The 23,359-nt window shown below is 35.9% G+C and overlaps 1 protein-coding gene across 5 annotated transcripts in view; it reads left to right on the top strand.

Annotated features, from left to right (window-relative positions):
• Nucleotides 1-23,359, top strand: part of LOC108719003 (calcium/calmodulin-dependent 3',5'-cyclic nucleotide phosphodiesterase 1C) — a 433,183-nt gene that overhangs the window by 321,623 nt on the left and 88,201 nt on the right. For all 5 annotated transcript variants that reach the window (XM_041566132.1, XM_041566131.1, XM_018267587.2 and 2 more), the window contains 2 exons: nt 18,617-18,730; nt 19,916-20,098. In XM_041566132.1, coding sequence (XP_041422066.1) covers nt 18,617-18,730; nt 19,916-20,098 — 297 coding nt within the window. The remainder of the gene's footprint in view (nt 1-18,616; nt 18,731-19,915; nt 20,099-23,359) is intronic.

Genomic DNA, 23,359 nt, shown 5'->3' with positions numbered 1-23,359 from the left:
AGTGGCAGCAACAAAAATGCTCTGTCCATAAATACCATATATTATAGCGTGTTGTGATCATTTATGAGCTCTTTAGAACTGTTCCTTTAGTGGCACTATGACAAATGCCAGTACCAATTTTTATGGTTTTCATTGTTTTCCTGTAAAAAAAAAGTGCTTTAGAATGTTAACAATTCACCCCTTACAGAATACATCATCATTCAGTCTTGTTAGATTTTGTAGGGGCGATTGCATAAAGCTTTTTGATCTACAGTATGCTTCCAACAGTGGGAATCAGCAAACCACAATGACTGCAAGTAGCTCAGTACTTGCTGCAATTATTACCTCAGCATCCTGATATGCGTATTTGATGGCAATAAAGCCAGTCCTTACAGACGGTTTTCAGAGAAAATTATCTCAACTAAATTATGACAAAGACAAAATACCAAATACACTATTGAGCCAAAAGTCTTAAAAAATACTATTATAAAATGGAGACAAACTGCTGCTAAACTAGAGGGAGGTTGCATAATGTTTGGTATTCAGAAGCTAACTTAAAAGAATACAGGGTTTGTAAAGTACGTTATGCCTTATCTTGAATGGGTAGACAGACATACCAGCATAACACAGCAATTTAATAATTAGATCTAAAAAATACCCGGGTACAAGCAATGCAATTTGTAATCTGCAGTTTCTCTTCCTCTTTTCAATTACTCTTCATTTTTTCTTTTTTATATTCAAAAACCATACAGTAACTTTGATTGACTACTGATGTCTATAGTTTAAAGTCTATAGAATAAAATAGAACTGTTCAAAATGCAATTTCTGTGAATAAAGTACCCACTCTTGTAAAATATAAGGATATTATAAGAGTTCCATGACCAAATAAAAACACAAGGCCTTAGTCAAAATGATTATTATTAGATTAGATTGCCTTATGCAATGTGTGAGCATATTACTTTGCATGCAGACTACTTATTTGAGCTTATTAGTGGTCTTCAGTCAGCTGACATTTTTCTGTCTACACTGATAAACCCTGAGACAATGAAAAGAATCAGAAATCAGCCTGCTCATGCTTTTGTCCTTGAATAGAATTTCAGAGGCATAAACATACTGGTAGGCTATTGCTGTTAGCTTGAAAGGCTAGGCTTCACTTTGAGAAGCGGAGGCACACATTTTACAGAGACAAATATTGTTTTTAAAATGTTACATTTCATTTTAAAACAACTTGTTTTCAAGCATAACTGTCATTTTAACCTGGGCTTATTTTTCAGTGGGAGTTAAATCTTATTTTTTTCAGTGTTATGTTACAGAATCTGACTTGTGTTGTTTCACGTGTCTCCTTTTGTGAAAAGGGCAAGCTGTTTTACAGACAACGCAGTTAATCAAGGGCCCTTCACTGTATGGCCAGGCATAAATCTACTTTATACAAATTCCCTAAATGCCCAGGCAAGACCACGAATCTATAAATGTTAACAATTCTATAAAATAATGTTATAGAATTGTACTATCTACGTGAAATTGAAGCTATTTTCAGAAGAAATGCATGCACAACAGTGGGGAACCGGTAGGTTATATCTAAGACTTTGGAATTGCACTAACTTCCTTTGCAGTTCTCTGCCTTGACCTTGTTGTTGTTCTTGTTGACAGATGAGTCTAATCTTCAGAAAGGTGCCCTGTGAGGTTCCCATGCATTCAGCAGTGCAGTTATGAAGGAAATCCCCTTAGGCTCTTAAACACTGTCATTCTATGGCTAATAACAGATGTGGTGACTTTGGTCCCCTAAAGGCAACTCCACAGCACCCACTTGCATAGTGAATCCCTGCTCTACAGTGAGTCATTCCTGAAGACAGTACAGTGGGAATTAGAGAAGTGAATGGAATGTTATGTGAACTAACTGAGCTAAAGATTTCTGATATACATGTTGTATTGTTATTTAAAGGTCAGACTTTTAAAATGCATCTCTCACTTTATTTATAAGAACAAGCATTGAAATCAGAGTCAAAGGATTCTATAATGTAACCCTTCCAATACCTTCACTTTTTACTACCCCTCTAGCTGCCATTCATATTGTGTATAGTATATTGAAACACTAAGGGGAATTACTGCCCAATGTGATGTATGCATTGTTTAGTTTCAAATGGCACACTGTTCTAAATCATTAGCCTTAGGATAAATAAAATGCATATTCTTCATGCCAAATATATTTTTGAAATGTTTATCACAAACAACGTTTATCACAAAAGCTGCAATTCCTATGATTGCTCTGAATTGTGTGCAAAACAGAATCCCAGATTTCCATAACTTTCTTTCTACTAAGCATTTTTGCTCACTTAGTTTTTTGTTCCATAACTATTGTCTTATCTGGCACAATGGCTTGTTCTGTGGTTTTCATTAGAAACCTTTATCCAAAAGGTTGCATGCAATTGAAGTCAAGACCAAGCAGTTATGTTACGTATATTGATATATGAAAATGCACATTAAGGGGCTTATTTATCAAAAATCAAGTTTATTCTCACAATTCGAGAATAAAATGCAGTAAAAAAACATGAGTATGAATATACTTGAGAATATTCTTTGTAACATCGAATATTCACCATTTATTAAAGAATACGTAAGCAGAGTTTTTCAGCACCCAAAATGTGCAGAAAAAGTCTACCTCTGCTTATACTCGAGTCAGTATAACTATATACCTAGCTGATCGACACGAATGGCTGCGCTTCTGACCGGAGTCCCGTGCCCATGATTGCCTGGTTCTCCATGGCGCATTGCAAGTGTTGTCACCGGCTGCGCAGTACGTGTGAACTCACTGACGCTTGTTTTCCACTAGATTATCCCCAAACACACTCCCAGGTAAGCCCTGCGCCCCACTCTCACACACCAGGCTTATATAACAGCCAACCTACTGCATGTCAACAAGAAACAAAACTCCCAGCATTCTGTCGCTGGGTTCTAGGATTCTAATTGTGAAACATTGATATAATATCTTTAATTGTACTGCTGACAACTTTCCCTGCTATATCAGCTATATACCACAGTGCTTACCTTAGCTTTTTGGCACAAAACAATGCACATTTTAACTTTAATGTTTTTGAGCATTCACTTGCTCTTTCAGCTAAAAACTGCTGCATTTCTCACCCTAGGCTTATACTCGAGTCAATAGGTTTTCCCAGTTTTCGTAGGTAAAATTAGGTACCTCGGCTTATACTTGGGTCGGCTTATACTCGAGTATATATGGTAAAACCACGAAAAGTCGCCAGAAAAAACTTGGCAAGTAAAAGCTAGTGAGGTGGTATAGAAATCACTCTGACAACTTTTTTATGTATTGATTTTCCCATTTTAAGATTTTTAAGATTTTCAGCCTCATTAAAATGAATAAGACAATGAGATTCTCACTAGCATGTGACTTTTTTCCACAAAAAAACTCGCACAGGAATATTTGGTTGCATTATTTTTTTAAAAATAATCTAACATTTGAGAAAAAAAGTTTCACAAGTTTTGTCAGCGTTTTTTTTCCTTGTCCACTTTTTTTTTTGCAAACTCGGATTTTGATAAATCTGCCCCTAAGGCAATATGACACACTGACATTATGCTTATGAAGACCAAGAATAGAGTTTAGCATACATATGCATTATTCACATCATTCATGATTAGCATCAGCTCTTTTGAAAAGCTGAAATATTTGATGAGACTAGTTTAATCAAATGGATCTTTAATAAAGAATAACTTCTATATCATGTCCCTCTTTATTTGATTCTGATCTTAAAATTCTTTGCTCAGACATTTTTCAAAATAAAAAAAAAACATATTTTTAGCTCTGGCTTCTAGTGGTGGAGGCCTGGAAAATTGTGTGATTTCTTGGAAAAAAAGTACATCAGTATAAAGGAGCTTTAGAATTTCCATGCTTAAATATGTTTCATATTACATTTTGTTCATATACGAAAGAAAGCATTGGGCCTTAAGGTGGAAATTCTCAGATTCCATTCAAAAGAATAAACATCATGGTTTCCTACTGTTGGATGGTAGAAAAATGGTTTTGTAGAATTAATTTTTTTTCTGTTTGTCACTGAGTGCTTTTTTATGGATACAAATGCAAAAAGTGGTCAGTAAATTGTGATTTATTTCTTTGTACAAGACATAAAATAGAAATTATATTATCATCTGGGCTCATACTAAACTTCTGCTAGAAGATATTTGCTTGAGGCCGAATACAATAGCTGAAAAATTGTTTGTTGAGTTAAAGGGAAGGCCTTAATAAAAAAAGAAACAGCATTGCACTAGCGTCTGAAAAACGTACCCTTTAGCTGCAGACCTTATAGGCTATCATGTTTTCATTTATATTGGCGGCAGTGTTGATGAGATAAGGAAGCCCATTAAGGCTTGTTTCATTAAGATTGACAAGTAAGATATTAAACATTATGGTCTATTAAGTCAGTCATTAGAAAATAGACAACAAACTTGCTCTTGTGCAAACAGAATAATCAAATGAATTGGATGTGGCAGTTGGATTTTTTTTTAAGTTCAACTAAAAAAGCACATGGGTGACCCTTAAACCTAGCATACAGGTATAGAACCTGTTATTCAGAATGTTCAAGACCTGGGGTTTTCCAGATAATGGATCTTTCCACAATTTAAATACCTTATGACAATCATAACCTCTTATTTATTGAAGGTCGAGTTTAAGGGTAACGATTCATGGCACGCGAGGAGCCGACACGTCCCAATGCGAAAAAAAAACGCATGCGACGTGTTGGACATTTTAAAGAAAACGTAAGGGAAGGCGAAATCGCAGATAGTAGTTGTTACCTGCGATTTCTCCTTCACTTCCGTTTTCCTTAAAACATCCGACGCGTCGCATGCGTTTAGTCGCATTGGGACGTGTTGGCTCCTCGTGTGCCATGAAGTCCTACCCTTAGAGGTTTGTGAGGTTTTCTATGCCTCAAATGAACTCAAAACTTAAATATTTTCTAATTTATGAAAATACTTGAATGTAAAAAAACTCTAATTAGTGTATTCAGGGTTAAAAACTCAAATACTCAAATTGATAGAGCTTTTCGGCTAAAAAACTCGAAGCACTCGAAGTGTAAGGAACTGGTGGTCTAGTGGGGGGATGGCAGGGAAGCTTGCCGCCCCCTCGGCGGGGACGCCCGCCGCAACGAACAGCTTCTGTTAGGACGCAGGCGCCGGCGTCTTAAGGTGTGCGCGGCGCGCTCTTGGGTAGTGACGTCAGCGCGCAATGGCGCGTAATTCAAACACTATTTAAAGCCCATTAGAGCTGTGGGACCTTGCCCGTGATAGGTTTATACCTGGTGCTTTTGAGCTTCTTGCTATCTTGTATCCTGAACCTGTTTGATTTCTGTTGTGACCCCTGCCTGGCTTTTGACTATTCTGACCTCTGGATCCTGACCCTCGTCTGTATACCAACTACCCCTTCTGCTGAATCCCTTCTGATTGACTTCCTGGTTTGACCCTTGCCTGCCTGATAACGTTTATTCTCTGCCTGCCTCGACCCGGCCTGATTTGACTACTCTTTTGCTTAACACCTTGTACTACGATCTTCTGTCCAAAGACTTTGCTTTGCAGTCGTGCCCCTCTGCCTATCCAGAACTCTCATCTTGCACCTCTCGTTTAAGTCCAGGTGGCATCCAAGTAAGCCGAGGGCTCCTCCCGAGGCCCAAAGGCGGTCACACTACTGGTGAAGCACGAGCCGAGATCAGGGTGCCTGGTGTTTGTTCTGGTGTTGGGTCCCGACCGTGACACGAAGTAAACGAGTTTTTAAGCAAATCTCACCAAAAAAACTCGAACATTATGAAGGCTACATTATCAAATGGTTCAAGGGACCTCTGCCATTGACTTCTACATGACCTCAACAGGTTTTAGCTGGAGTAATTTCGACTTCTTTCCAGCTTGGTGGTAGAATACATCTTGAAATATTTGATTTTTTATTAAAAAAAACTGGAAAATTCGAGTTTTTTATTTTAACTTGAAAATTTGAGTTTTGACTGAAAAATACCCTTGACAGCTTGAATTTTTCGGGTAAAAACTAACTCGACCTTTGAAAAATAACCCCCTAAAATATAAACCTTATAGGCTATTTTGCTTAATTATATCTTGGATTACGTTTCAGACCAGGTACAAGGTACTGTTTTATTATACCAGAGAAATTTTTTTCCGTAATTTGGGTTTCTGGATAATGGATCCAATACCTATGCCAGGTTTATATAATTCATAAAGCTGCACATGAGCATTTTCTGGGTTGTACTACAATTTCCCCTTTTAAATCCATGTACTGTACACTTGTAAAATGTGTCTTCTGACTTATGGTTACTTATGGTTGCTTATGGGCCTAACAAAAAATATTAGGTAAAAGAAAAGCTAATGACATCCATAATATATTTTTACCTGCATTCCCTCTCAATAAAATAAATAAGAACCAATAATTAACTGATAGTAGTTGTATTTTTTCTAAGTGAAAACAAATTGCTGACTACAGTTAGTGCTAATGCTGCTATTTGAGCAGGGTGAATTAAAATGTAGAACATACAGTCAGATTTATATTGAATTTTCTTTCATGTCGCATAAAAGTCTTTTTGAAGCCCTTGTGGAATGTACTGTATGTTCAGGGTGCCAAATAAACAGTTTCTCTTTCAACCTATATTAAAGGACTTTTAACTAATGTGCCTGTTTTGGCTGTTTAACAAAATACAACTTCACCATGTTTTGATTTATGAACAAAAATTCACACAGTTATATTTATAATATATATATATTTGTAAATCAAGCTTTTATTTTCTTTGTTTTTTTCATCAAAACCCCTTCCAGTATAATGCTAACTCAGATTTAGCAGAAGCCATCATTTCTAGTGGGTGGGAGTTACTTGGTTTTTCATTTTATTCAGAAAATTAAGATTTTAATAGATTTTTGTACATATTAATTATTTAAATATGTCTGATTATAAACCTGTTAATAAATAGTAAAGAATATTTAACTTAAAATGTCATGGTAATGGTTAATAGGACAGAGTGCAGGAACAAAAGCATTATTTTGCTGTCCTAGTTTTTTGATTTTCATTCTCTAGGGTCAATCCTCAGATAACATGACAAGCAAGAGATTAACAGAGGATTTCCCTTAGAACACATTTATTTTAGATTACCAAGTCCTAAAGGTACTGTTGACGTTGATGCTTCAATTATCACAATATTAATGATTGCTAAATGTGGAAGATTTACTCTTGACAGAAACCAGCTTAACCCATACATGCCAGAATGGTTTCTCATGCACACTAAACCTAAACAGGTTCAAGAGAACACCATTTGAAAATGACAGCTATATTTGTGTATACTGTCTGTCACACTGATACATGCCATGAACATTTTTCTGCAAACTACCTTAAGTTATTTCTGATCACTAAAGTGAGTTTGCATTATTTTACCTTTTTTTTACAACTTGTTTTTATTGTAAGCGATAAGGTAAAATCACATAAAATATTCGTATAAGTTTCCATAAAGAAGATAATACAGTGATTATGACATCAAATACAAAATGTTTTAACAATTCTCTAAAACATTCAGCTCGATTATAGTAAATAGCACGAGAAATAGATCCTGTTTATTTCACCTTTTTAAAGTAACACGAGACAACATTAATTGCATGCTTGTTTAGATATTTATTTGAATCCAGCAAAGGAACACTGAAAATGAAATAATGTAAATAAATAACAATCATACATTTAATTGACGCTTTTTAAATGCACAGGCACAAACTATATGTCCTCATTCATACTTCTAAGGTTTGAGGTTTCACAATCCATATTACACCCACCTTTTGTTAGATAAATGAGGGCTCTTTTACAGACAGTGGGGCAGGTTGGACTGTATTCGTAAAAGGTGGGTTGAGGCATGTAGGTGTCCCTTACCCATCCCCTAACTAGCACATCATTGTGATGAAAAAGATTTTCAAGTTAGGGAGCACAGGCAGGGTTCAAAAAAGCCTGTTTCTTTCCTTTGCATTATGGCAGATGGCTACACTCTTTACTTAATCCAGAAAAAAATGCCCCAGATGCAAGTGCTTCCCTTAGTGCTCTAGTACCTGCATCTGGGTCATCAATTAATGAGGCTTATGGACATCATCATAACCCTTCTCTGTAGTTAGCCTTTTATGCGCACACATGGCAAACGTCGAGAACCAGAAGTATTTATAACAAACCCAAATAATAATGTTATGTAGAACTGTGAAAGCAGTTGGAGTAGTTTATCTTCATCATAACATTACACAGAACACAGTGATATTTCCTTTTTACGAGAACCCAAGATCAGTATATTAGGACAGGGCTGCACCGGCAGGGGGCTCAGGTGCACATCCTGTACCCGGGACTGCTGGTGACTATTTACAACTTTTCTTGGATTACAGGAGTCTTAGCTAATCAGTGGTCTGGAACCCCAAAAATATGTTTCATTGTGTCCTAATCATTGCAAATTAACTAGGAGACAGGGTATATTCAGGATAAATGGTAAAATGACACACCACTGATTTGCTAAGACTCCTGTAATCCAAGAAAAGTTGTAAATAGTTACCAGCAGTCCCGGGTACAGGATGTGCACCTGGGCCCCCTGCCGGTTCCCCTACCCATTCTGAAAAATCTCTCCCTGCCACCCACGAAAAGACTTATTCAGTTTTTGGCAGCATCTCCTGGACCCCCAGTATTTACGACATTGAATCCAAGAGAGGAAACGGTACTGTCCCAGAAGCTTGCAGAGGAAAACAAAAAGGAGATTCTTCTCATATTGGGCAAGATTCAATTCAATGTGAATAAGTCATCTCCTGGTTTAACACATGAAAACACATAGGGGGGAATTTTCGCCTCGGAAGGTTCCGCCACACTTTGTGCAACTTTGTCAGACATAAATTCACAGCGCATAAGCTTATTCATCAAAATGCGAAGTTACATCTCAACAGACGAATGCTGGTGTAGTGTCTACAGTGAACATTTCATAGCGAACTTTCACTAGCGTTCATTTTTGCGAAACTTTGTTAACACACTTAAGTCAATTTGAAAATTGTGGGTACATATAGGTCAGATATATGTCTCTAACATAAGATTGTGGAGGATTTAGTTTTATCTTATCAGACTCTGCTGAAAATTTGCCTGACAAAAGGGTCCAAAACGTCATTAGCTCTGAGCTCTTTTGCTAGTAAATTGTCTTCTACACCTGTTAGTAAATTGGCGATGTCCCTGCGTAGTGTCATTTTTGCCAGCAACGGCCGCTTTTGCCCCTTGATTCAATTCAAGGAGAAAAAATGTTTCTCCAAATCCAGTTCCAGTTTTTTCCAAAGAATGGCTCAGTTCAGACATTTCAGAGTTTTCATGTGATAAACTGTGAGATAAGTTTTTCTGAATTGAATTGCATCCCAAATTGATCTCATCCACGACTTCGCATGATAAACCTTTCTCACTGAATTGAATCTGGCCTATTTTTCTGTAAAGCCTAGTAAGGGTTACAAGATAAAAATGCCAAATTATTTTTTGCAATCGGGTAGTGGTATAAAACTCAAAATTCCATAAAATATGACACTCTTGCTAGCATCACGCTGTAGAGAAGACTCTTCTTTATACAACCTGACAGATAGCAATAGAAGCCATAGCTTTGCATGTAAATCATTTACATACATATTTACAGTAAAATCCTCTAAGGTTTAAAAGCAAATGTTACTGCTGTCTCGGATATGCTTCAACATAACATTTGAAGTGCACCAGCTGGCACAGACAATGTAAACATTGCATTATGATCTTATGAAAAAGGGTGATGCTGTCACCATACTTTGCACATCATTTGCTTAAGCTGTACATGTGCTCATTAACCGCAGGGAATGGTTTTGAAGCTGTAATCATTTTGATTCTAATGTGGGTTGTCTATACAATGTCTGTGCTTGGCATTTAAGTATTAGGTGTTGATTTCTTAGATGCCATCAAAACTGGTTTCAAAGTTGAATGTGATATAAACAGTCATATAAAGCAGGATGAGCATGTCCACCTTTGATTTTCTAACTGTGATTCAACTGTTTCTCCTGAATGAAGCTTTTTTTCCATTTAAGATGCAGGACTAAAGGTCACACGTATGTGGTATACATTATATCTCAATACTACCTCAATCAAACGGATCTAAGAGAGTGCAGCCACCTAAATATATGTGTATATGAAAACACCTGCCTTAGATCATAAGAGAATGCTTTTAAGAATAAAATACAAAATGCCCCCTTACCTTAAAATACAGAACAAAAATATAAAGTAAATGCACCGTTTTGCCATTTTTGGTGTTGAGAGAGAATTAAGTATTTTTATTTATATACTTGTTACTATATTTGTTTCCACTGTTACTATCACTGCAAGCCCTTAGTCAATGGCCGCATTTTATTCAAGGAGCATGAACAGAAATGTCACGGCTTGATGTATTTGAAAGGATTGCTGTGAATGGAAATCATAGCAGCTGGGACATGGCACTGCCGAAAGTCACATTAATGTTGTGTCGTGTGTAAAGCACTTTACCAAAGTCTTTCAGCCTGAGGCTGGCATTGATTTTCATTAGCAAAGTCACTACTTAAAATATGTTTAGGCAGGAGTCTATTGAGCAATGCCAGGGAGCCACTGCTGATACAATTCCCTTTTTAGTGGAACTGAGGCATTCTTTCATTAATGTATTTAACTCATTCACAAAACATATCAGGAAAGAACACAATACCGATCTTTCTACTCCTTGACCTAATTACTGAATTGTCTGGAAACACATTTTTCCTATACAAGTCAATGCCTTCTAGAGCAAATAAACCACAAATAAACATCATTTCTCTTGTTTTTATCCACAAATATTTTTTTGAGAGCGAATATACATTATTATTAAATGCATCCATTTTAAGCATAATTTCTAACAGTGCCCACTATACAGGTTTGAGACTTGTAATCAGAAACGCCCAGGGTTTTCTGGATAAGGGGTCTTTCTGTAATTTGGATCTCCATAACTTAAGTATACTAAAAAATCATTTAAACATTAAATACACCTAATAGGATTGTTTTCCCACCAATAAAGACTAATTATATCTTAGTTTGGATCAAGTACAGGTATGGGACTTGTTATCTATCCAGAATGCTCAGGACCTTGGAGTTTCCATATAAGGCATCTTTCTGTAACTTGGATCTTCATACAGTACAGTCTACTAGAAGATCTTTTAAACATTAGATAAACCCAATAGGCTAGTTTCGCTTCCAATAAGGACTAATTACATCTTAGGGTCAAGTACAAGGAACTATAGTATTTTATTATTACAGAGAAAAAGGGAATCATTTTTAAAAATGTGGATTATTTGACTAAAATGGAGTCTATGGGAGGCAGTCATCCTGGATGGATAGTGGATTTCCTGCTAACTGATCCTAAACTTGTACTAGAATACTATACATTGGTGACAAATAAATAATGCATCCTTCCTAATCTCTCTCAGATACAGAGACCAACTGATCCAACTTCACAGCTAAATTATCTTCTCCAGATGCCCAAGATGCCATGTACAACAAGCTTCTTTTAATCACATGGCTTATTATTTATTCACAAAGCACCTAAAAAAATATTTCGGGCTAAAAAAGATATTGAAAGTGGAAAGATTCCTTAACTCCTGTTAATGATCAGTGGATTTCAGAGGTTAAACATCGCTGCACACTAGAAAGTCTTATATACAACAACATTTTTTTCAGACTGCATAGAGGAATATATTTCATGCTACTGATATTCATAAATACTTCATGTCAATAATATAATGCCAACAGTCTGTAAAATGAGGCACAATCAAAGATTCATGCTCAAATGACCTTATGTATTAAAGACAAAAGACAACAGGCCGGTTGAAAAAATAGCTCTGTTTGGTAGAACATGCCCTCGATGTTATACATGGAAAATTTCAGGAGGAAAGTAAAAAGTACAATACTTAATCATTTATTTAAGACTTTGTTTTCATTTATTTAAGAGTTTGTAAAATCCACGCGGCTTTAGATTCTTTAGGTTTAGAACAAAAAATAATTTCACTGCTCAATAATCTTCTTAAGTGTAAATAAAAAGAGGGATTCATAGATTGTAGCCTACTTAATATATTCAACACAATTGATCCATAAACTAAAGGGATGAAAGGAATTTATTTAGGCAATCACTATATATCAAAAACTGTTTTACAAATCCTTATAATCTTTCCCTGGCTTGATTAGGGGGCCGATTCATCAAGGGTCGAATATCGAGGGTTAATTAACCCTCGATATTCGACTAGGAATTGAAATCCTTCGACTTCGAATATCGAAGTCGAAGGATTTAGCGCAAATTCTGCGATCGTACGATCGAAGGATTATTCCTTCGATCGAACGATTAAATCCTTCGAATCGAACGATTCGAAGGATTTAAATCCAACGATCGAAGGAATATCCTTCGATCTAAAAAACTTAGGCAAGCCTATGGGGACCTTCCCCATAGGCTAACATTGACTTCGGTAGCTTTTATCTGCCGAACTAGGGGGTCGAAGTTTTTTTTAAAGAGACAGTACTTCGACTATCGAATGGTCGAATAGTCGAACGATTTTTAGTTCGAATCGTTCGATTCGAAGTCGAAGGTCGTAGTCGAAGGTCGAAGTAGCCCATTCGATGGTCGAAGTAGCCAAAAAAACCTTCGAAATTCGAAGTTTTTTTACTTCGAATCCTTCACTCGAATTTAGTGAATCGGCCCTGTTTTTCAAGGTGTATTAAAAAGTAGCTCACCTTTAAATGATCTTTTAGTATGATATAGAATGTCCTATTTGTAGCAACTTTTCAACTGGCCTGTGTGCATTATTTGCTTTCTTCTCTTCCATTTGCCAGCTTTCAAATATGAGTCACCAGCAGCTACTGCCCCATCCTTAACCCTAAATTCTAGGAATGCAGGGGTGTTTGTCCAATCAGTGCAAGATTTGTACATTTACCCATGTAATGTACTTTAACTTACACATGATTGTTCAAAATTATAATTAAACACAAATGCAAATTGTCAAGAAATGCCAGCTTCTCAGATAAAGCGTAACTTGAACCAGCCCACCAGCTAATCTGTATCTTAGGGAGTTTTTTGGAATTTCAGTGAACCCAAAGGGTATGTGAACAACTAAAGACTATGGTACAGAATGCCAATTTATTAATATTCAATTGATTGATAAAAAATGGGACTAAATTGGAGTTTTTTCAGCACATTTTTTCTTAATTTTTATTATATTTACAAAAAAACCTTGAATCCAGTAAACTTAATCAAGCTAAGTCACGAAAAAAACTTGATCTTAAAAAATTAATTCAGAAATGAAAAATTGATGTAAAAATGAAATAGCTTCAATGTTGAAAATATACCTGGCTTGAAGCTTGCCAGATTTTAGTAGACAAGTTTTCCATTCCAATTTTCACTTTACTTTATTTATAAATTTGAAAGTGGAAAAAAGATATGTTGGTAATCTAGTTTTTGAAAAGAAGTAATCTATCTGCAGTTTCTCAGTATGTGTATTTTTTGAGAATTCAGTGTTTTTCCTTTCAGTTTTAATTTCTAATGTAATTTTCTTACTAGGAATGTCCTAAAAAACTGGATCACCATAATATTTCAGATAATATAAAACTATTGAAAAGTTGAACGTTACTTAACATTAACCATTCTATAACATACTAAAGTTAACTTAAAGGCGAACCACCGTTTAAAGAGATATTAAGGGGCTTATTTATTAAAATCCTACTCAATTTTTGTCTATAGCACTAGAGCTTCAAGATATGCTCACTTAAAGTGTTCCCATCAACAGCCTACCTTTTTTTATAATAGCCAGTTGTGGTTGGTGATGTAGGGCACGATAGACTGTGTAACCCTTTTGTCATCTGTTTGATGTCTAGAGAGAAAAGAAAAAAAAATAAATAAGAAAAAAAAAAATATTAATATGTCCAATAAAGCACAATAAGATCCACTAAGGGGGTTATTTATTAAAGTCTGAATGCCAAAAACCAAATAAATTGTGTTTTTACTATAAAATCCACGTTTTTAGTGGAAAAAAAAACCTTGCATTTTCCGTGATTTATTATACCCCGAGGATGGAAAAATGTAGAATCTGAAAATCTGGCATCTCAGACCTGCCGAGGTTCTATATAAGTCAATAGGAGAAGTCCAGAATATATCCTGATCTGCACTGGGTTTTGTGCAAAAATCCAAAGATATCGTTTTTGGGCAAAAATCTGAAAAATTCGTAAGATTCAAATTTTCATGTGATTTTCACCATTTTTTTGAGTATATTTCCTGCACTTGAATTTTTTTGGGAAAATGTATTGATAAATAAGGGGAAATAACCCATGCGGATTTGGTGGGAGTATATTTCAGAAAATAATGAGATAAATTCGGATTTTGATAAACAAACCCCTATGTGTTAACAATCTCTAAGAAATAAAACAGCCATACTTGCAAGCACTGACTTTCATGTTTGTGATCTTTTAGAGTGCCCTTTATATGTATAAACTGACCTGCAGTTTGTCTGTACACACACACAGCCATTACTGGTTTAGAGAATGATTCTTCTAGTTATTGCTCAGTCCACTTGAGGTGGATTGCATTCAAACATAAAAAGGTTGACTGAGTGCGACATTAACTGCAACGGCAAGCTCGTGTAAAATCAAATATGCACACACAAATCTTGAAGTAGTCACATCAGGTATGTATCTTTTATAGGCCAGGAGGAGTCTAACAAGTAATGGTTGAGCTTTTGTACTGTCGAGCTTTCATGATTTTAATTTAATTAAAAGATCACAAGGTAACTGATCCAAGTATAGCTCCAGACAATCTCATTAAGAACAACATCCCTTCAGCCAGTGATATCTGTGCCAGTACTAGCACTGAAAAGCTTAATTTGGCACTCAACCTAAAATCAAATGTAGCAAATTGCCTTTTTAACTTTTGCTGCTTTTGATCAAATTGAGACATTCAGTAATGAAACTGTCTTTCTGTTAGTTGGCAGTTCAATCATTTAAGCCTTTTGCATCTTAAAGATTTAAAGTTCCAAGTATTTGTCTGCTGAGGTGCCTGACATAGTTTATACATCTCAACCATAAAAATGTTTTAGACAATAGTCAATTACATCACAAAACCTTAACTGTTGCTACTAATTTAAATGATCATTGAGCCTTACTCTTTTTATTAATATGATATGATGTTAGTAAGTTAGCCACATTGTGCTTGTTTGCATTGGTGCAAATGTGTCTTAGTCCAAAAGCCCATGACAGGGCATGACGAATCTAGTGTAGTTAAAATCATTTTTTAAAATGTCTTTCCACAGTGTCACTAAGCGTAAAGTGTTCCATTATGACATCCCTAACACTAAAAACACATATTTCTTTAACCATAGTTTTTTTCTTGAAGACCTACTTCAAGAAAGAGCTACTTTTCTTGGCAGACTTGATGCCTGCCATTCTTGGTGTGTATAAGCAATGTAACCATATTGCACACAATGTTGATTTAAATCTAAGCACCAACAGCAGGAAAGTGTCATATTTGTACTTAGAACAAAATATTGTTTCCATTTCAAACTGAGTAAGCAGCAACAAACACAATTGTACTCATTGAGTTTACAAAATGGCTTTATGGCCACCGATGATAATAAGCGTTTAGTATAAGACATGGCAGCATATTAGAATGCCACTGCAGGATATACGGTATTAACACAGATAATTCTAAATATCTAATAATACTAGCTTGGACATGTTTCTATGGACTCCTTCTCAGTAATATGGTTTACTTAGTCAGCTTCTATATATAAGCACTGTGCCAGAAAAATGTTTTGAGGCTGAATTTGCCTTTGCTGTTTCATTTTTTATACTTTTATAAGGTGTTATATTCTGCTGTCAGAAAAATAAAGTCAACATTTTTCTGCCTTTGCCATTTGTTTTTGGAAGGTTATAATGCAGCAAGCAGTGTAAAATGTACCTAGTTGAACTTTTAACAGATTCTTGCATTTAGTATGGTATCTGTAAAAGCACCAAAGAAATGTTTTTCTAGATAAATAAAACAAAGATCTCTCATTTCTGTGATACATTTTTTTCAAAACATATTGCAAAATTTATAAAAAAAAAAAAGTTAAAAGATAGCAAACCCCATTCAGAGGTCACTGATCTAACCAAGCATATCTTCTACCTAGAGCTTATGAAACAAAAACATTGCAATTTTGTCAGTGTGAAATCAGAATGCTTTCTGCAATACTGCTCTGTGATTGCCAAACGTCTTTACTTAATTTTTCAGGATTCATTGAGATCTGGCATAGTGCCGAGAGACTGGCGAATTGCTAATGTGGTGCCTCTATTCAAAAAAGGATCCCGTTCTCAGCCTCAAAACTATAGGCCAGTTAGTCTGATGTCAGTGGTAGGAAAGCTTTTCGAAGGGTTAATAAAGGATAAGATACTGGACTTCATAGCAAATCATAATACTATGAGTTTGTGCCAGCATGGTTTTATGCGTAATAGATCTTGCCAGACTAACTTAATTTCTTTTTGTGAGAATGTAAGTAGAGACCTTGATTCTGGGATGGCAGTGGATGTGATTTACTTAGACTTTGCTAAAGCATTTGATAAAGTGCCACACAAAAGGTTACTGGTTAAGGAATGTTGGCCTGGAGCATAGTATTTGTACCTGGATAGAGAACTGGCTAAAAGATAGACTACAAAGAGTGGTGGTAAATGGAACATTTTCTAATTGGACCAGTGTTGTCAGTGGAGTACCGCAGGGCTCTGTACTAGGTCCCTTGCTTTTCAACTTGTTTATTAATGACCTGGAGGTGGGCATTGAAAGTACTGTTTCTATTTTTGCAGATGATACTAAATTGTGCAGAACTATAGGTTCCATGCAGGATGCTGCCACTTTGCAGAGTGATTTGTCTAAACTGGAAAACTGGGCAGCAAACTGGAAAATGAGGTTCAATGTTGATAAATGCAAGGTTATGGACTTTGGCAAAAATAATATAAATGCAAGTTATACACTAAATGGCAGTGTGTTGGGAGTTTCCTTAAATTAGAAGGATCTAGGGGTCTTTGTAGATAACACGTTGTCTAATTCTGGGCAGTATCATTCTGTGGCTACTAAAGCAAATAAAGTTCTGTCTTGCATAAAAAAGGGCATTAACTCAAGGGATGAAAACATAATTATGCCTCTTTATAGGTCCCTGGTAAGGCCCCATCTGGAGTATGCAGTTCAGTTTTGGACTCCAGTCCTTAAGAGGGATATAAATGAGCTGGAGAGAGTGCAGAGACGTGCAACTAAATTGGTTAGAGGGACGGAAGACTTAAATTATGAGGGTAGACTGTCAAGGTTGGGGTTGTTTTCTCTGGAAAAAAGGCGCTTGCGAGGGGACATGATTACACTTTACAAGTACATTAGAGGACATTATAGACAAATGGCAGGGGACCTTTTTACCCATAAAGAGGATCACCGTACCAGAGGCGACCCCTTTAGACTAGAAGAAAAGAACTTTCATTTGAAGCAATGTAGGTGGTTCTTCACAGTCAGGACAGTGAGGTTATGGAATGCACTGCCGGGTGATGTTGTGATGGCTGGTTCAGTTAATGCCTTTAAGAATGGCTTGGATGATTTTTTGGACAGACATAATATCAAAGGCTATTGTGATACTAAGCTCTATAGATAGTATAGGTATGGGTATATAGAATTTAATTAAAAGTAGGGAGGGGTGTATGTATGGATGCTGGGTTTTCATTTGGAGGGGTTGAACTTGATGGACTTTGTCTTTTTACAACCCAATTTAACTATGTTACTATGTAACTATGTAACTATATAATGGAAGGGCTATTGCAAAATAAACACATGGACACAATACTCAATGGTAGCCAGAAGGAATATATGCCTCTATTACAAGAACCTTTCTGGACATTCTTAGGGTCAGGGCACACAGGCAGATTTGGGGAGATTAGTCACCCAGCGACAAATCTCCTTTGGGGCGACTAATCTCCCTGAACTGCCTTCCCTGCCCTCCCGCTGGCTAAAATGTAAATCGCCGGCGGGATGGCACTCGGAGGCACTTCAGGCACTTTGTTTTCCAAAGTTGCCTGAAGTTGCCTCACGAGGAAACTCCGCTCGAAGTGCCATCCCGCCTGAGATTTACCATACATTTTAGCCAATATTAAGGCAGGTGAGGCAGTTTGGGGAGATTAGTCCCCACGAAGAAGAGGAGATTTGTCGCGGGCAACTAACCTCCCCGAATCTGCCTGTGTGCCTTGACCCTTAGTACCAGAATATAATAACAAATATTATTGTTACTGTTATCCTGTAAAAAAACAACACCAACCTTAAATGGTGCTATTAAATTCTGGCATCTTACTTTCTAACACCCACATAGCATAAATTATCTTCCCTATTCATCCTGCTTAAAATACTAGATGATAATATATATGTATGACAAAAAGGAACAAAGAGTATGATTTTTTTTTATAAAATAAACCATTAATTATATATATCTTTATCTATATATCTATCTATATATAACTATTCATTAAACTGTTGTTTTGCCATCTTTGATACTTTTATTTTTACTTGTTGTGAATTACTATAAATGTCATTTGCAGGTTACGATGTTTGGTCAAGCAGCTGGAACGAGGAGAAGCTTCTGTTGTGGACCTGAAAAAGAATCTGGAGTATGCAGCCACTGTACTTGAATCAGTTTATATCGATGAGACTCGGTAAGATGTGCACAGCTTCTTAAATAAAAATGTAATGTCCCTCATTTATATTCTGCAGTGTGTTCAGGCTGACTTATAGGAGCAATAGGTGTGAAGTATAATTTTTCATTGGAATAATAGGAAACTGCTAGTGTTATGCCTCCCGCAGGCCCCTTCAAGCAAAATTATTGAGCTCCAGTCACAGCATGTTCATTAATTACAGTGAAGGGCCATTAAGCACGAGATATGTTGCCCTCTTCAAAGTAAATATAAACTATAAAGTTTTATATTGAAATCTAAATTATTGCACTAAAATGCTATGCTTTTTAACAGCATCTTTGCAAGCGAGTTGGGAATAAGAACTGACTTGCATAGTTTATCATTTGTCTTGGTGCCTTTTATGTTGCCCTTTTATTTAGCTTCAGGCAATCTCAGAATCTTTAGACTAGAATTGCTTTATCAGAATATACCTATATAAGTATATCTCTCTGGTCAAGACACACCTTGAGGAAAGTAATGCAGTTATGGAATCTACTATATGGAATGCTTGGGACTTGGGGTTTTCCAGATTAGGTTTTTTTCATAATTTAGACCAGCATACCTTAATCTGTAGACTTCTGGATATTGGGTTTTTGGATAAGAAACCCTGTACTTGGACACCTGGTGCAGTACTGCCTGCCTCCTAACCAACACCGTGAACCCTACAACTTTTTGCTAATTGCTAAAAGTGGGGTCGATGGGTTTAGGGATGAATCAGGAGGGCTGTGCTGTCATTTACAGTTACATTCCACCTTAAAGCCACAATGGAGCTACATTACATTTGTCAATGTATTTGCTTTTGTCCTTCATTTCTCATTATTATAAATTGAAATAAAATATTAATGTCCATGTACTAATTTCATGTGAATCATCATATAAATAATTCAGCCATTAATTTTAAAGTCAGAATGAGGCTAGTGCCTAGAAAGCCTTGCCCCTGATACATCACAGCTAGAGGTGAAAATGCATGACATTGCTGCGCTCATACAGTCTGACAGTCTGTGTTTAAAAACAATACTGATAGCTCATTATTAAATTTGTAACTACCGTAATGCAAAAGTGGACTTCAGCCTAAAACCACTGCAAGAATATAGATTTTAAACATGTGGTATACTTTTTAGGACAGGAGTAATTTGATTTACTTTTTTTGTCCTATTCCCTAAACAGACGATTGCTGGACACTGAAGATGAACTCAGTGACATTCAGTCCGACTCAGTACCCTCAGAAGTGCGAGACTGGCTGGCCTCCACCTTCACGCGGCAGATGGGAATGATGCTTAAACGAACAGAAGAAAAGCCACGGTTTAGAAGTATTGTCCATGCAGTACAAGCTGGCATATTTGTGGAAAGGTATTGAAAGTTTTTTAACAGATGTACAGTTTATTTAATCCAATGGGATATACATACTTGAATTTCATACGGTTATAATTAGTCAACTGAGTCTTAGGGGCACATTTACTTAGCTCGAGTGAAGGAATAGAATAAAAAATACTTCGAATTTTGAATGTTTTTTTTTGGCTACTTTGGCCATCAAATTGGCTACTTCGACCTTCGACTACAACTTTGAATCGAACGATTTGAACTAGAAATCGTTCGACTATTCAACCCCCTACTTCGCCACCTAAAACCTACCGAACCTCAATGTTAGCCTATGGGGAAGGTCCCCATAGGCTTTCTAACAAATTTCTGATTGAAGAAAAATCATTCTATCGATGGATTAAAATCCTTCGAAAGATTTTTCCTACGATCATTCGAACAAACAAATATCGCTAAATCCTTCGACTTCAATATTCGAAGTCAAAGGATTTAACTTCGACAGTCGAATATCGAGGGTTAATTAACCCTCGATATTCGACCCTAAGTAAATGTGCCCCTGAATGTGACTTATACAACAGCTACATGAGAGCTGAAAAGATATCACATGACATGTCTCTACCATAGTTAGAAATACCAAATAATTTACTGGTCTGCTGTTTGAAAGCAACAGATAAAGCAGGCATTATTGGCTCAATATTTCTCACATGGTGACATATGCTGAAGACAGTGGTGTAACAACAAGTGAGCAGATCACATGTCTGTTTAGGAAAGATTAATAATTTAAATATTGTGCCCCTTTACCCCAAGACCCTCACCTCCATGAAGGAATTTATATATGAGGGAGAGGTGGAGCTGAATTGTGGACAGCCCAAAAATATTTTTGTACTGTAGGAGATCCAATGGTGTTAAAGGTATGCCTTTGGCTGAAGAGGAAGCCAACTGAATTAAATGGAAGTGTCTTTTCTTCATACTGCATAACGCAGGGCATAGCAACACTATGCACAATATGTAAAATGTTGTTTATACATGAATTAGTTGAACTGAAAAATAACATTAATATTGCTGTTAGTTACATTAGGATAGCATCATAATGCAAAAAAGGCCCTTTTTACTCCATTGTGAATTCACCCCCATTGGCATTTGTAAGTACAATATGTTAAGCCTTATTGTTAAAAAGGGAGTATGGCTACATGTTATTATAAATAATGGAAACACCGCTTTATTAAGGTTTACAATGAATAAAACCTTACATTTCCAACAGAAGTGATATTGCAGCTGTAAATCTAAGTCCATTATTTTAAAAAAGGACAATCTTCAAGAAAAGCAGAGATGTAGAGCAGACCCAAAATTTACAAAAGAAAGAAGAAAAAAAACTTCAGCCTTGACAACATTCACAGACATTTTTAAGATGGTTTATTGAAAAATAGCTTAATATAGGATTAAGCAATAGGAAACAGAGGATGCACAAGAAAAGCATATAAAGAATGCATAAAATGCCCTGAGCAGTTATTCGATTATCTTATTATATATTATTGTATAAAATGTGAGCAGGTGTAGTGCCAAATACAATATACTGGATCATTATACTCCCTGCTCTTTTTAATAGAAAAGGTTGCTTTGGGAAAACAGCTCAACACTAAAGCTTCAGTGCTATAGTTATAATGTGATAGAACTATTGAACCTAAAACTACTATAAAAAGACTTCAATTGATTTGTTCAAAATACTGCAGTTCACTGTTTAAGCAAAAAAAAAAATTGTAATCTCGTAAATACAATTAAATGACAACCTCATTTTCAGAATGTCTTCATTCTCATTGATTTAAAAAAGTATACAAAAATATTGTGTGTATATATAACATACACAACTGCTCAAATTTATCAAAGGCCAAATTCGTTTTCATGTGCTTTTTTAAATTTTCGCAACTACTATTACAGGGGCAATATACCCCCTTATTAACAAGAGTTCAATGAATATGTCTTGTACTAAACATCTGTATTTGATTATTGTTTTAATCACAAAACTTTGGTTTGGTTTTTATGTCATGTTGTCATTTTGCCTAAATGGGACAAATTGTTAATTGAAGCTACTCCGTATTTAGTTTGTTTAGATAATTAGTTTACTATTATAGTGATGGGTGCATTTTTTTTGCCAGGTTTCCCTGTGAAAAAACACCAATAGACTCTAATCTATAATATAATATAATATAATATAATATGTGTTTCGGAAATGTTTGCAGTTTTGACAAGTGTTGATGAAATGGGTTAGATTTGCTCATCACTACTAGTGTACAGACAAGTAGAAGTCCATCTATGGACTTGTATTTCTTATTTCCAGATAAGATGCGGTGATCATTACAATAAGCAGAAAGTGAAAGCAAAATAAATCAGTGGAGAAAATGTATCACGGGCAAGAAGTGTTTATATAACAAAACTTATTTTACACAGACAGATTGTTTTTATTTGGGCATGTATTTATTTATTTATATAGCACAATAATTATAAGCAATACTAGATAAATCTATGCTTAAGTGCTTAGGTGTTTTTCAGTACGCACTTGGGATGAGGTCCCTGCCCCAAAGAGTTCACAAATGCATAGAAATATGTTATATTCACCTAAAAAATAAGCAAAATATTTTAGAAGAAATATTGATGAAAATATTCTGTAACCAAGATATTAAAGGAATAGTTCAGTGTGAAAATAAAAACTGGGTAAATAAATAGGCTGTGCAAAATAAAAAATGTTTCTAATATAGTTAGTTAGGAAAAAATGTAATGTATAAAGGCTGGAGTGAACAGATGTCTAATAAAACAGCCAGAATCCAACTTCCTGCTTTTCAGCTCTATAACTCTGAGCTAGTCAGCGACTTGAAGGGGGGCCACATGGTACATTTCTGTTCAGTGAGTTTGTAATTGATCCTCAGCATTCAGCTCAGATTCAAAAGCAACAGAAATGACCCATGTGGCCCCCCCTCAAGTCTTTGATTGGTTACTGTCTAGTAACCAGGGTAACCAGTCTGTGTAATCCAAGAGAGCTGAAAAGCAGGAAGTAGTGCTCTGACTGACTTGTTATACATAAAATCACGACAGCCTTTATACATTACATTTTTGGCTAACTAAGTATATTCAAAACATTTTTTATTTTGCACAGCCTATCTATTTACCCAGTTTTTATTTTCACACTGAACAATTCCTTTAAACTCCCTCAACCAACTAACCATGGCAGCATTGCATAAATCAATAGGTGTTCCATGCTTTAAAGGAATTGTTCAGTGTTAATAATTGGGTAAATAGATA

The sequence above is a fragment of the Xenopus laevis genome, chromosome 6L (assembly GCF_017654675.1).
Source record: "Xenopus laevis strain J_2021 chromosome 6L, Xenopus_laevis_v10.1, whole genome shotgun sequence".
In the NCBI taxonomy this organism is placed as follows: Eukaryota; Metazoa; Chordata; class Amphibia; order Anura; family Pipidae; genus Xenopus; species Xenopus laevis.
This window is presented reverse-complemented; position numbering and strand designations above follow the sequence as displayed.